At 36.3% G+C, this 16,298-nt stretch overlaps 1 protein-coding gene across 3 annotated transcripts in view; it reads left to right on the forward strand.

Moving 5' to 3' along the window:
- LOC127176302 (transcription factor COE3) overlaps positions 1-3,202 on the forward strand; it is a 139,534-nt gene extending 136,332 nt beyond the window's left edge. For all 3 annotated transcript variants that reach the window (XM_051127905.1, XM_051127906.1, XM_051127907.1), the window contains one exon: positions 638-3,202. In XM_051127905.1, the coding sequence (XP_050983862.1) occupies positions 638-669 (32 nt within the window). In that variant the 3' untranslated portion in view covers positions 670-3,202. The remainder of the gene's footprint in view (positions 1-637) is intronic.
- Positions 3,203-16,298: the final 13,096 nt, after the last annotated feature.

Genomic DNA, 16,298 nt, shown 5'->3' on the forward strand with positions numbered 1-16,298 from the left:
AATAAAATAAAATAAAATAAAAAATACAATTTAATATATATATATATTATATATTATATATTATATATATATATATTTATTTATTTTTTATTTTTTTTAATTAATAAAAAAAAATGTTTTTCATGCAAGTTTTAATGTCTGTTGGGGCAAATTAGTGTAAAATAGTATCAGAATGACCCAATTTGCATGGAGTCAGAAACATATTCATAAAAGATTATCATTTCCCATGTAACTTGCATATCATGAGCCCAACGATGCTACAATATTGACTGGAAATCTAGTTTTAGAACAAAAATCATAACCGTTAAACTTTAGAAGCATTAGAGATTTTTTTTTTTTTTTTAGTTTTTCTCTAACTACGCATAAACGTTGCTTTCTCAAAAGTGCAATCATGTACATACGTGCTCACATATTACTGTAGCCAAGTTTGTGCTGATTACAGTGTTTTTAGACTTTAGCCATTTATATGTTTATAAGTAACTAAAAAAAGCATGTCAAAACTTCTCCAGGGCCCCAGAGGTTTAACCAGAGCCATTTGCTAAAAATATTCCCAACTGTGGAATAAATATTGACCTTTAATAACCATAAATCAGTCTCTTTTATTGTCGACTGACCTCTTGTTGTTTGTCTCTTCCAGCTATGGCTGGTCTGATTGTCCCTCCCATGTGAAGAGGAACCTCATCTTCCTCAACGGCTTCATTGAGCCCACAACAAACTCACTGGCTCACCAAATCTGTCTGACACTCTCTTATCGAACATCACCAGTCCTATGAGGAGCTGCCCGAAAAGAACATCTACACCTGGATCGCTAGAAGAAGAACAAAAAAAAAAAAAAAAGAAAAGTGTACCTGGCCTGAAAATGTCCCATGTCCTGAAATGTCAATAGATGTGTTTGTTTTGCCCTCTATGACTTCATCCTTGGAGACTCGCCATACCGGGTGGCATTTCGAACGGGAAGGATAAAAGCCGGATATTATCGCAATGTGAACGAGAAGCTGAGGTTTTGACACGTTTGCGGCCGTAGGGGCTTCTTTGCATGGCTGATGTTGTCTGTAGACTGTTCGTTTCATACTGTATGTCTGTCCTGTTTCCACTGTGAGAAGAGAGGCGCCACTCATCCAGATGGGACTGCGACGACTCCAAGCGCCATTCGGAAATGATTCGTTCCTAATTACGACACGCAGTGTCTTTTGGTTTAGAACATCAAGCTGATTTTTTTTTCTTCGCTTTTGTTTTAAACATCAAATGAGAACAGAGTGATGCACAAACAAACACAATATGATCCCAGACTGTAATTTAGTAATGGATGTCAGTCATTTTTACTCATACTGTTTCTGTAGTTCCAGTATAGTTCCAGGTGTGTGGATAGGTAGATTTAAGCCAGGAATGCTTTCTGCAGTTTTAATCACATTTAGGTACCAGACTTATTGTTGAACTTCTTATTGTGCTTTTTTGTATGTATTTATAAAGTTCGTTTCGGGATTTCTTTGGTGAGTTAGGCCTGAATAATAGTATCAAATATCTATGTCAACACATTTGATGTCTTAATACCTTTTAGATATTGTAAAAAGAGTGAAAAATAAAAGGGATTACACTTTTTTTGTACAAACAAAAACGACAAGACAAAAAAAAGAAAAAAAAAAAAGGTCAGGACATGACCAGGACACCTGTTTTTTGAAAGCAGGGTGCAAAGCTCCACCACTTTTGTAAAAAAAAATAACATTTTTTCAATCGTATATTTAATGTTTTCTTTTGGCAAAAAGCATTTGTGTTCTTGTTCCTCCTCTCGTCTCGTGTGTTCTCGTGAAACGTGTATGATCATAGTTATTTCCTAATGCACTATTTTTGTTGGGGCACTTACAAGAGCTATGTATCTTAGCAAGCAGATGAAAATAATAATAATAATAATAATAAAAAAGAACAAAAAAAATTTGAAAACCTATACAAATATGCACCAGACGATTTTTGGGATTGATTACTCTTTGCTTTGGTCATGATAACTGAAATGGCTAATCGTTCATCATGTGATTTTGTTAATGTTTCCATAATACTTCTCTGTCCTTGTTGAGGTTTATTTTTTCGACTGGTGAAAAGTCTAAATTTCTATCTAATGTGCTGATAGATATGCCACATGTCTATATCACGGATCACATCAGAAAAGTCAAAACCTGTTAAAACGGAGCACATTTTGACGTGAAACCATTCATTGACGTCAATGTCGCTGGTGATGTTGTTAATTGTCGCACACACATGCACAATTTATGCAATTTGTATTTAAATGCAACTCGCAATCTGCATTTCAGTGGATTAGCTGTGAAAATTAATGGAAGGAGATATAATATGATGCCTTAAAATAGGATGTGCTCCAGGACAGTATCGAAAAAATAGTCTGATATGATGCGTTTGAATACTTATGAAACAACGTTTTAGGTCATAGTAGGGAAATATTGAGAAAATCATGAAGGTGGTTTCTTAGTCATGTTTGGTTTTGTTTCTGTTTGTGATTAAACATCTTAGACTGAGCACTTGGAAACAATGTCATTTTAATATTCCAGTCATGATTTTTCTCTATTTTCCTCAAGTGAGTGAAGGTGTGTGTTTGCTAAGACGTGAAAGAAATTGCGGTTTCTGAGGACCTCTTTTAATTTCACAGGTGACCTAATTACTTCACATTCGTCCTTTTGGGGTTTAGACATAAATGGGGTAAAGAAAATACAATTTGACAGTGCCCTATTATACTAAAACAGCTGAATTCAATCTCAAAGTTGACATGAAAACATCTCAGAGATCCAGCTTGGCTGGAAACACACACACATACACACACGTGTCCGTCCACTTCACCCAAGCATTCAGTTTCCTAATAGCTTGTGAAAGGTTTTTTGTCATAGATGTAGAGAGCTGGCTTCTGCTTTCTTTTTTCAAAACCTGTTTTCTTTGGAAATGTTGAACTGGAGGTGAAATGGAGAAAGGTACTGCATCTTTGTGAAATATGAAATATTATATCAAAATATATCAAAGCACAATGTTTAATTAATGTCTTTAGAATTCAGATAGGGAGATGTATACAACTTTCCGTTTTTTTTCTCTCTCTGACCATGCTGTAAATAAATGCATGTTTTTTCCTTTTTCAATTTTTTTTTTCCTGTGATCCCGTGCTTTTTGTACAGAAACAGAAAAATAAAGATTACATTTGGCTTGAAAATATTTCGCCAAGCGTCTTTATTGTGTAAAGCCTCGCAGCCTCTTTTTCACTTTCACAATGTTTTAAAACATCAACAGTCCGTCGAGTTATAAAAGTCACTTTTTATGCTGTGCTTCTCAGCATGGGGTGAACCATCTCAGGCCAGAAATCTCCAGCTCCGCTCCAAACTTCACAGCGAGGCTCATCCTTCCAAGGTTTCGACCTTTTGGTCTGCTCCGCCTGCCAGCACCGCTCAGTTGATGGGATATATTTTTGAAACCTTATCCAAAGACCACATTCAATTTTTTAGAGTTTTGGCCCTCAAATGCAACGCGCTGAACCTGCGTAAAGACACACTGACCCTTGCAGATCAGAATCAATCATTCCTGAAATCACTCCAGCGCAGTAATTTTCCTGAGCTTTCTGCTTGGAAAAGACAGAATGAGGGAGATATTACGAACGTGATTTGTGCTCATGTCAAGAGAAACATTTAAGGAAGGGGAAATATCTGAGACGTGAAGCTGGTGGCCTTTTGATTACCTCTAGCGTTTGACAGTCTCACAAATTGCACAGTCGACACTGGCTAGTTTACAGCACGTCTGTCTACACTTGACGTCACTTTTACTAGCTATCAGCTATATCTCAGCAGAATTTCAATGGAGAAGTTTAAAGAGAGAACACAGCAAAAAAATTCTAACTAATTTTTTTTTACTAATATTTAGAGAGTTTAAAAGTTTTTTTTTTTTTTTGCCAAAAAATTTTACTAATTAAGAAAAATATCCATTTAGTAAACAATAAAATAAAAATATACAAACATCTGTCAAATTAGTGTGTGTATATATATTAGTGTATCACTCTGCTTCCATTTTTTCTCATAGCGAGTGTCATGGTGGATGCCCAAATCCGTTATAATTTTAAAAATAATACTTTTTTTTTGTCACAGAATGTAGTTTTTTTTAGGAGAGAATGTACTTGTTTAGACTTCTAAAAAATGAGGTTTGTTAATAAAGATAATAGCTATTTGAAAATATGTTTCAATGTTTTCGGAGATAACGGGCACCAGCAGCTGTTTAGTGCTCATGAACCCACCGTGAGCAGCCTTACCTTGGCCATATCTTCTGGAATTCGCCGCTGGCTCTGATGTCTCTATAGTGGTTAAACATGAGGTATAATTTATTTTGGTCTCATTAATTAATTTATTATTTGTTCCAGAGCAAACAGTTTTGGCTCCGGGGAAAATCCCGTTATATTTTATGTAAATTTACTGCTGTACACTGTAAAAAATAAAAAACACAATTTGTTGAGTCAGCTTAAAATAATTTGTTGCCCTGCTGCCTTAAAATTTTAAGTTCAGTCAACTAAAATAAGTTTAGACAACTTGAAATGTTAAGTTGTAGTAAGTAACAACTTAGATATTTGTGTTTGCTAAACTTAACAGATGGGTAAGTAACCCAGCTGCCTTAAAATTTTAAGTTGATTCAACTCAAATATCTAAGTTGTCACTTAGTATAATTTAACATTTCAAGTTGAATAAACTTTTTTGAGTTGACTGAACTTAAAATTTTAAGGCAGCCAGGTTACAAATTATTTTAAGTTGACTCAACAAATTGTTTTTTACAGTGAATATCAGAATGCTGCCTTTGTATTTTTCACTTAATTGCCTATAGCAACTTTTATGATGGCTGTTGTTGTTTATTAAATATTATTATTCAATAAATAATTCATACAAATAATAGTATTTAATAATAGTATTTAATATTGGGAAACGGTGTGTGTTCATGATTAGTTACATTATTCCACCATTTGATGACAATGAGATAGTTCTAATGGGTGAGTCCGCAGTAAAGACTTCTATATTGAAAGAGACTGAAACAGGGTTGTAAACAAGGAAGTTATTTTTACTTTCAACAACACTTGGGGCCCTATCTTGCACCTGGCGCAATGCGGTGCCAGGCGCGATCCAAGTGTTTATTCCTAGTTTCAGCCCGACTCAGTTATCATTTTAACGTCGTGTGCCACGTTGTTTAAATAGCAAATGCATTTGGGCATATTTGTGCGCCCTGGTCTGAAAACGAGGTGTGTTCAGGCGCATTGTTGGCACATTGCTATTTTGAGGCAACTGAAATAGACTGCCCCATTGACCAGCTGAAGCCTGGTGTAAAGTCATTAGCGCAATATTTTTTTTTTTTTTTTTTGTCATTTTAAGAGTGCATTAGTAATATGCGCCTATAAACAGGTGCACAATGCACATACACTCTGCTTATTACACACACAGGGACACAAACATGGCAAATATTAAAAATGAAGGGATTACAATGTAAAAGTTTATTATTGTGTACATAAATATAAAAATGCCTATGTCATAACGGATAGTCAATTGCTTTCTTATGCAAGCTGTTTTTTGGTTTCACTTTCGCTTTAGAAAACAATCACGTTCAGCAAGGAGGGGAGAGGATGGAAAGGGGGTGCACAGTAACTCATTTGAGGGGGCTCAGCCCATGAAAAATTTATTCAGACACGCCCTAAGTGCACCTGCGCCGTGCGCTTTAGACCATGAGCTTAGATTGTTAAAAAAGGGCCCATTGTATGTAAGACGCATCCAATAAAAGCACTGAGCAGCGCCGTCATCAGAAAACACCCTTAACAAATGAAAGGATATTATGACAAAGATATCGCTTTCCTCAGCGGACATTCAAACTAATGTTTTATTGTGAATATGAGATTGAGCTGAAGAATGAATGCTGTGTCAGATGCAGGTAATCACACTCGCTCAGTCAATCTCTCCTTACATAATACAGTGAGCTTTTAACACAGTAATACAATAAGCTTTCAATGAAGCAATTCAACGTTTGTTCGTTACTAGTTCTAAAGTGATGTTTTTGAATTAGTCATGGAGGATTGGGCTCAGATGTTAAACTGTCAAACTGAGATTTGAACCCGTGGCAGAAGGAAGTAGTTCTGCACAAAGGATGGTTTTTAAAGACTCTGTTGTTGTTTCTTATGTAATTACACACTTGTGCCGTCAAACTGTTGTTTGAACGCAATATCACACTTGTAGCCATGCGATATGGCTGAATATTCGGCCATAGGTAGTCACACTGTGTTCATCTACAGTAAAGCGTCAGCGGGTCATTTGCAGTCTTGTATCTTAATCTTGTGGGTCTTCACTGAGCCTTTGATGCCAATGGGCAGCAGAGCTTGTATCAAAGCTTCAGCTTATGAACAGGAAATCTGCCTGCTATCTCCAAAACGTGTGGGAGTATCAGAGCTCCGTCTATCTCTCAGTCCATGAGACCAGACGCACGCCACTTCCAGACTCCACAGCCCTGAATGAGCACATCTCAGCAGAACCATGACCCTCCGATTGTTGCTCAATGAATATCCACTCATCTGTGAGAGTGCAAGAGTATCTTTCTTCAAAGATGCAAGGCTGCTATCAGTGCAGAGTTTTTTCCATGGAGAGTTTTGTGTGTTAGACTGCCATCCATACATCAGCCGTACGATAACAGATCCTCACTTCCAATACCTTCACTAACAAACCACTGGTTCAGCCAAATGACAGACATCTGGTGTAAAGGGGGGACATTTACAGCTAGTTTGTCAAAGCTTAAAGCCTCAGTAAGACTCAATATTTCGTGGTTCATGTTGTTTGATGGATATTTCAGAAGAAAAAAGAAGCCTTAGTTGAAAATGACATTTGTGTATAAAGAGTGTGTAAGTGAGTGGGAGACATTGACAAGTGGATGGCAACCAGAGAGGAAATAGTATGTAAAAGCCTTAGAAAATGTCATGTCAATTGGAAATCATTCCTTTGGCAGTTCACTGTTGTTTATTCGCTTTGAACTGTGCACAGATTTTCTTAAAATACATACAAGACCGGTCACAAGTTTGTAGATACTTGCGTAGCGTCTTGTGTAGCAAGATCTTCAGACTAATGGCAGGACGTCTGGGAACCTTGGCTGCTTTAAATGGCCAAGGCACATCCAAGAGGCCATATGACTGACAGGTAAAGCAACCAATCACATTTTGTTTTGTGTCGTGTCATATTTAGGGGCGTGGAAATGTCCCTAAAATAACAGACAGGTGTGTAAAACTCGTAGGACGTATTTTAAAGAGTCTATGCCATGAACTTTACATATTTTACATACTTTTGAAAATCCAGCATTTAGTTGATCCTGACAAGTGCTCATTGTCACAGTTGTAAACTTGACAGCTTTCTTCTTCCACGAGGGGGCTTGGTGTCACAGCATCTTTGTTTCCAGGCGAAATGTTAAAGTACACACGTCTCCCAAAAATCCTGTATATTTTAACAAATCTGATGAAGACTTTTTCCAATTGATCTTTCGCAGAGAGTTTGATGTCTTTCTGTGGTTGAAACAAGATACCTTCTGATGTTCATTCATGTTTATTTCATGCTATAACTAGTAAAGAGGAGGAGATGATCGGTTTACATGCTACTTGAACTGAGGCGTTACAGCGATCTGTCACGACAAATTAAAGAGTTACAAAATGGTATTTACTGTTTGAATTTCTTTAAAAAAAAAAAGACTAAATTAATAAATAATAAATACACTTCCATTGATGTATGGTTTGTTAGAAAAGGACAATGTTTGGCCGAGAAACAACTATTTGAATCTGAGGGTGCAAAAAGAAATCTAAATACTGAGAATATTTAGTTCTTAGCAATGCATATTACTAATCAAAAATTAAGTTTTGATATATTTACAGTAGAAAATGTACAAAATATCTATATGGAACATGATCTTTATTTAATATTCTAATCATTTTTGGCATGAAAGAAAGAAATGTATTATTGGCTATTGCTACAAATATAGCCGTGCTACTTACAACTGGTTTTATGGTTCAGGGTCACATATATGTATATGTTAATGTGTGGGTGTGTGCACATATTTATTCAGAAATTAAATAATTCATACCAATACAAATTATGATACAATAAAATAATTATTATAATAATACAAATTATAATAAATTAAATAATGCATACAAATACAAATTATGATACAATAAAATAATTATAATAATAAAAATTATAATAAAGTAATAAAATAATGTATATTAATAGATGGTAATTAATCAGATTTTTTTTGAGAGTTGTGCCCCAAGGATCAATATTGGGACCACTTCTTTTTTATATTTATGGTAATAATTCACCGTTAATTTTCAATAATTGTAATGCTTTATGCTGATGACACTGTCTGATATTTTACAAATTCAGTTATCTCTTCAGCATGATTTTAAAATTTAACAAGACTGGCTTTTGGATATTCAACCGTTTGCATTCACCTAAGACATAACAGAGTGTGTTAAGGTGAAAACTCATCAAAACTGAGAATTAGACATCATTTTCTTTGTATTTCTCCGCTCATTCAACACGAAAGAGTACTCGTACACTGTGTGAGAAGTGCTGCTTCAGTGTGTGTGCTCAGAAAACCGGACCGAATTGAGTGATCTTTTGCGTCGTCAAATTTATCCATATGTCTGCTCTTCTCTTTCAGATATAGAAATTTTTCAACGTTTTATGAGACGTGCAGCAAACGTATGCCAGTTTAATGTCCCACCAGATATATCAATAGGCTATGATACAGTTTAAATGTACACATCTAACCTCCTAACCACGCAGCAGATTTCTTCTGAATGAATCTCTTCTCAAACCTACTCTCCCTGACATTTTCGTCTCATTTTTATTCGTTGACAAAAATGTCAATAGACTTTTGTCATAGTTTTTATCATTCAAAACTAATTTTTGTTTCTTGTCTCGTTTTCGTTGATGAAAATTATGACGAAAATTATTCATCAATTAAATGAACACTGATAAAGTCGTGCATAAAGTTGATACTATTAAATACCTTGGTGTATGGCTTGATTCTAAACTTTCCTTTAAATCACATATTAATCATATTTTACATCAAATCAATTTTGGAATTTGGAACCTTACATTAATCTCAAAATTGTTTTTAATACAGTGTTCATTTGAAACTTGTCTCTCAACTTATACTTTCTTATATTTATATTACACTTAACTATATTTAACTGTCTCTCTCTTTACTATTATTCTATGTGTCCAAACTTTTGATTGATAATGTATCTTTTTCATTTTTATATGACTGTTGTTCACTGATATGCTCCTTAATATCTACAAATAATATAAGAAATAGTTGTCAAAGTTCTTTCCAGGTGTGTGGGTGAGTCAGAGAACTTGATGCCGTGATGTCACTCCTCAAGTACGGCCCATCTGTGTATGTCGATAAGGAATGCGCACGCTTCCTGTGTGCTGATGATGTCATAGTGACAGCCCAGGCCCGGTGCTGCTTGTGCGAGGGGCTGGGCGGCAATAAAACAGGCCCAGAGGACTGACAGAGAGCTGTAAGTCATCTTAAACAGGAAGTGCCTGAGGCCTCAGGCTACGATGACATAGGAGCCCTCCACCAACTCGGCACAGTTCAGAAGGTGCATAAATCACCCGTGCAAAAGTTCACCTCCAGCCAGGGAATCCACAATCACTGAAGGAGCTCTGGAAATATCACGTCGGCCCATCAAAACCATGTGTTGTGCTACAATCCGAAGGAGCGCATATTTAGGACTATCTCCCGCTGTAGGTTGCGGTTCCCTCCTGGATTTGCCGATTGTGTTACAGTGTGGCACAAGCAAATGGCCTCTGCAGGTGTGAGTTATTGAGAAGTGATCCATCATTCTTGTCAAAGCCAATCTCAGTTTTGATCGTGAGATACGATTAAATGTCTGTTAGAGCTACTAGCAAAGAGAATTCCGTACGGAGCAGGAATGGAAAAGATCTCAGTGACATCGATGGGTCATACGGCGATCCAAAGTAAGAGGAATTGACGCCGTTTGATGCGTGTTTGGTTATGAAGTGAGACGTGGATTGCTGAACACTTGTTACTTGCTTTTCCTCCACCTGTCATTGAGTGTGACAAGTGTTACCGGATGGCTCTCGATGAATACTGCTTTAAAGATGCATGTCTTTCACAGCCTAGGTGGAGGCAAAAATCACCTGTCAGAATAACTGTTTAAACCGAATCAGTTTGTACCACTGGAGAGAATCGCACTTTCATTACACGCGTGTGACCGCAGTGGCTTTTCTTCCCGGTTAGTCCCTCCTTCCTGTCATCACCTCCACCTAAAACCACACCTCATTCTCTCACCACGATCGCTCCGTCTCGAAAGCGCTCACGGTATCAGCTGAAGAAATATTATCATTTCCGTTGCCAATCGGGCCTTGTGTGGCCCTGAAGCGAGAGGGGCGTGTGGAGAGTGTGACCGGGTCACCGAGACGAAGTGTCGCTGGATGCGGTTGCGAGCTCTGGTCGTAGGTCTGCTCTGCTGGGGGAGAAGCGCTGTCACACCCCCCTCGGCGGGAAACTCGATCCTAGCAGCTAAGAGGCGAGCTGAAGAAAGCCCCATCACTCGTGCAACATCCCGAGAGCTTGCGTCCCGGGAACCCTGTTTGTGTTGAGAGAAGAATAACATCCCTTGTTTTGTTTTGCTGTGTGTTTTTCCTTTTTCGAGCGGGCTTCGTTTCGTTCGAAGACAGCCTCGGCGTAAAACGCCTCCTTGAGAAAACATAAAAAAAAAAAAGTAGACTTTACACCTGTTTCCTTTTTTCATCTGTCTTCATTATTCTGTAGGAGGCAGGATGTTTGGTTTGGCTGCGACCTGCCTCATGACTTAATCCCTGGGTGCTATTGTTAAATTTTCGAGAAAAAGAATGAAAACCAAATGTGGTGTGGGACCGAGGATTGAGTTTCAAGCCTGCGCTTTAACAATGTTATATTTCCAGCCGTTCAGGCCAAATAATTCACTTATGTTTCCCTTGTAATATTATGCCAAACATGAGATCTTTACTTTGTCAAATCTGGTAAATATCAAACCCACGGTATCAATAGGAAAACAGTTTTAATAAGCATTCCCAGAAGAGCTCGGAGGAACACCTCTCACCTGGAAGCGATTAAACGGGACAGGAAATGGAGGCAGGGAGTGAGTGCTTCCCAATAACGCCAACCCCTGAAGAACAAAAATATGCAGAATCATCATAAACCATTATCTGAGAGCAGATTGAATTGCTCCAGACATCTGGGGCACAATATATAGCCAAACAAATAATTTATATTATAAAGTATCTTTTCAATATGTGTTTTCATAAGTTGCAAATACTACTTTTGCTGCAGAAAGTATTCAGTCAAATCATTAGGAGAGACAAAATAAATAAGCTTAACACCTTTTATAATTTTGTTGTTTATATCCTCGGTCCCACGCCACATGTGGGATTTAGAATTAGTACAGTTAGTAATACTTATATACTGTTATAGTATTTATTAATAATTTAATTAGCTTTTATTTGCATATTTTCAGTTTTCATTTTGATTTATTTTGAGTTTTAGTAATTTTGTTAATTACATTGACATCTATACAATGTACATATAAAATAAAAAACGTAAAATAACTCATTACTAAACAAAATTACAACCAAAATTAATTGACAAATTATATACATATATATATACATATATATGTACACACACATTTTTATATTTTAATCATTATTTTATCATCATTTTAACATGATTTCAACTACTGAACATGATTTTAATCATTCTCAAAAGCCTGTAAATTTTTTTTTAAATTATATATATATATATATATATGTATGTATGTATGCATGTATGTATATATATTATTATTTTTTTAGTAACTGAAATAATGTTAAAATAAAATATATGTAAATAAATAAATAAATAAGGAATAAAAATTGAAAATGCTGCCTTGACAACTAAATTAAACAAACACATTAAATTAAACTAAAACAGAAATAAAAATAAAGCAAAATAGTATAACAAAATTACAAAATTACCTAAATTTATATTTAAAAAAATTTAATGTTTATTTGCAAAAACAGATCTCTGCTGTCATGTTTTTTAAAATTATTTTATCATGTTTTTATTGTGTTAATTAGCTGTATTTTTTCGTTATTTTTACTTTATATCAAAATAATCCAACTTCAGTTTGATTGAGATTAATTGGAATGCAAAAATTAAAATATTAATACTATAAATATTACTAAAATAACTGTTTTGTGTATAAAAATGGTCATTTTATAATTTACAGTAAAAAAACTGTAAAAGTACATTCCAAAAGTCCCATAAGAGTGATTATATTTCAACTAGATACATTACTTATTATTTTGTTATCATTTATGTTCACTGGAGTAAGTTATGTAACATTCTATTACATAGTTATTAAATAGGTTGTATTATTTTATTTTAATTTCATGATGATAAGTCTTTAAGTGTGATTTTAAATGACAAAACAGATTGAAATTACAGTACCATTGCCTCTAGTAATGATACACTGTACATGTAAATTTATATACAGTGTAAAATATATAGGGACCAAGTTGTCATCCCATGTTTGACAGTAAATGTAACAGGAAATGTATAAAAATTAAATTCAGTTTTGTCATGTTGGATCACCACATGTCCAATGTAAAATCTGGGTTCTGAAGCAAAACCAGGTGAGAGGTACGGAAAAGTTCTTCTTTAGAAGATTCCCGGCGAGCAGGGAAGCCCTTCCCGATTGAAATTCAAACAGCAGAGACACTGTGATCATCTCCCAGGTACGAATCAGAGTTAATAAATCAATCTACAGCCTGGGTGTGCTCACAGTCACTCCCTCCGCTGCTCACTAAACAAATGGATTCTGCATGCTTAATGAGAACACAGGGAGGAGGTGGAGGGGTGGAGGTAAAGTAACTAATACCTCTGATGGAATCAGCAGACAAGAGCTACAGACACCTGCCAAAAAGCAAAGAGCGCCGGCCAAGTCAGGGATTTGGCCGGCGAGGCCGCGGCGGCATCCGCGTAGGAGAGCTTCTCGTTCTGTGGCAGATTTACAGCGGTCCATGAGACTTTTCTTGGAGAGACAATGGGCTGTCGGAGCACCCAAAGGCATGCAGAGGATAACTACAACAGCAGATCGTAAAGAAAGTCCGATGATGATTCTAATCCAGGCCTTTCTATAGATGTCAGACTTATTTAGTTAATACAAGGTGATGAAATGAACAGATGAGCGGCAATCAGCACTACAGCTGCAAAACATATCCTCTCACACATGTTTCAAACCTGTGTTCACTCACTTCAGGTGCTGGCTGGATCATCGCTGCATGTCTGCTGTAAGTTTTTGCTCTGTAGGATCATGCTGTCCGAAGCAAATAGTTCAGGCATTTTCTTGGGGAGATTTGAGATGTCTTTCTTGACCACTGAAACAGTTTCTTAGATTTCAATCATAATATTTAAAGTGACATTTTTAATGTATTATTTCTGGCTTTCGAAGAGGTTCATGTAAGGAAATGCAAAAATAAAGCTGAGCAGCGACAGCTCACTTTTTTTTAGCGGATTTGATTCCGGAAGTATTTTCCCCACTCATTTTCTCCTTAAGGATTTCAAATAATATGTCAATAACTATGAGCCTTGAACTAATTCAACCAGCTATGAGATTAATCACAATTTGATTAGAGGCAAAAAGCATTTGAGAATCAGAGGGGGAAAAAAGACTACTTAAAGGGATAGTTCGCCCAAAAATGAAAATTACCCTATGATTACTCACTCTGAAGCAATCCTGTGTGTATACAACTTTATTTTTTCAGACGAATCCAATCAGAGTTATATTAAAAAATGACCTGGCTCTTTCAAGCTTTATAACTGTGGTCCAGATTTTGAAGCAAAAAAAAGTGTGTCCATCCATCATAAAAAGTACTCCACACAGTCGCCTGGGGTCAATAAAGGCCTTCTGAAGCGAATCGATGCATTTATGTAAGAAAAATAACCATATAAATATCTTTCGTCCTCTCTTGACACTTTCTTTTGAACATGCGTACAACAGTTAAGCTAGAGAATATCGGTTTATAAAGTTGTAAATATGGATTTTTTATTACACAAATGCATCGATTTGTTTCAGATGGCCTTATATATAACATTTTTGGGTTAACTTTCCCTTTAAAGCTATAGTTATACCAAAAATGAAAATTCTGTCGTAATTTACTATGATGTTGTTTCAAACTTGTATGAGTTTTTTTCTGCTAAACCCAAAAAAAGATTATTTAAAAAAAGTCAATGGGGGCCAGCAACTGTTTGGTTACCCACATTATTCACAATATCTTCTTTTTGTGTTAAAAAAAACTCATTCAGGTTTGGAAAGACATGAGGTTAAGAAAATGATGAATGTTTATTTTTGGGTGAACAATCTTTACTGAACAAAAGTTTACTGAAGTTTTCTTAAAAAAAAAAAAAAATAATACAACCACCGTAAGGGTTCCAACAGACCGGACCTAAGAATGTCTGTTTTGAAAGGTTGATACATTGTAACCCTGGACCACAAGACCAATCATAAGGGTCTATTGTGAACAAATAAGCTTTCCATTGATGTATAGTTTGTTAGGATAGTATTTGGCTCGAGATACAACTATCTGAAAATCTGGAATCTGAGGGTGCAAAGAAATCAAAATATTGAGAAAATCACCTTTAAAATGGTCCAAATGAAGTTCTTAGCAATGCATATTACTAATACAAAAATAAGTTTTGATATATTTATAGTAGGAAATGTATAAAATATATTCATGGAACATGATCTTTACTTAATATCCTAATGATTTTTGGCAAAAAAGATAAATGAATAGTTTTGACCCATACAATGTGTTGTTGGCTATTGCTTTAAATATACATGTGCTACTTACAAGTGGTCCAGGATCACAAGTTTCCCTATGGAAAATGAATGGTAATTCTCCTGTAACCCGCACACCAAACGCACACACACACCTGAACCTACCCATCACAGGAAAATTTCAGCATTTTTACTTTCTCTAAAAAATCATTCTGTATGATTTATAAGCTTTTGTACTCATGGGGAATTTAATTTAGGTCCCCACCGTGGCAGAACGTCCCAATGAGTGTGTGTGTATTCAGGTTTAAGACCCCACCAGTATATATAAGCCAAACCACACATACACACACACACAGTTCTCAGCCAAGGCCGCCATAGCTGATAATTGCTCAAAAACATCCTAACGTCCTATATGTAAAGCAGCATTCTCTCCAAACATCATCTCTTTCTCCATCCATGAATATTTATCTATTTGACACCGTTCCAGGTGCCTTCTGGGTAAACGTATTTGTGAATGTTGATGACAGACTAAATGAAAGCGTGTATGTGTCTAAGCAGAAATCCAGTGATTGAAACTGAACCATCTGCAGGAACATTAAAAGGATTCCCAGGGAATGCATGAACTGATAAAATGTATACCTTACAATGCAAAATCGCTTTGGATAAAAGCGTCTGCCAAATGTGTCATTGTGAATCAAAGCAACTCACCAATTATCTTCAAAATCTATGATCTTTTAGAAGTTTTTATTCATCAGTTTGGTCATATCATTGTAAATTTGATAGACAGACTAAAAGGTGCATATTTAACTCGCGCATTTGTCTACCGTAATAAAATACATATGTGGAAAATGTCAGCGATACGCATCTATATTGCTTCAGCACATACATATGCATGAATGGCTGTTTCTATGTTCGAAAATATTCCATATAGTGCTGCGTCCCATGAGAGCTTTCACGGGTCATTCTGCATGTTTACACAGCAGCCCGAACTCGCGGCGAAGCGCCGACGCCGAAGTCGGTTCTCCGGTAACTATGTGAGGTAGCTTGTGGCGAGCGGCGCTCTCATATATATTTCAGCTCAAGCAGATTGTTGAAGGACTTTTGAAACAGGAGATTTGAGATGACTCAACTTTCACTGCAGCCGTATAAACATTCACTGCCGCTCTGCCCGAGATCCATCAGTCTGCCCTTAGTGAAAGCGGCCATAAAAAAATCCCCTCCGGGAACAGTGAGAACGTATGAGAGTTCCAGCCTGGCAAGGACTAATATTAAAACAACGAAGCCCCATAATTATCATAGAATTCCAAAGAAGGCCGGCCCTTAATTAGGCCACACAGGATCCTCTTTATAAAGTATGGAAGTAATAAATAAGCCATTAGCTGGGCACTAAAGGCGCAAGAAATAAAACCCAGTGCAGGAGAAG

The sequence above is a fragment of the Labeo rohita genome, chromosome 14 (genome assembly GCF_022985175.1).
Source record: "Labeo rohita strain BAU-BD-2019 chromosome 14, IGBB_LRoh.1.0, whole genome shotgun sequence".
NCBI classification, from domain to species: domain Eukaryota; kingdom Metazoa; phylum Chordata; class Actinopteri; order Cypriniformes; family Cyprinidae; genus Labeo; species Labeo rohita.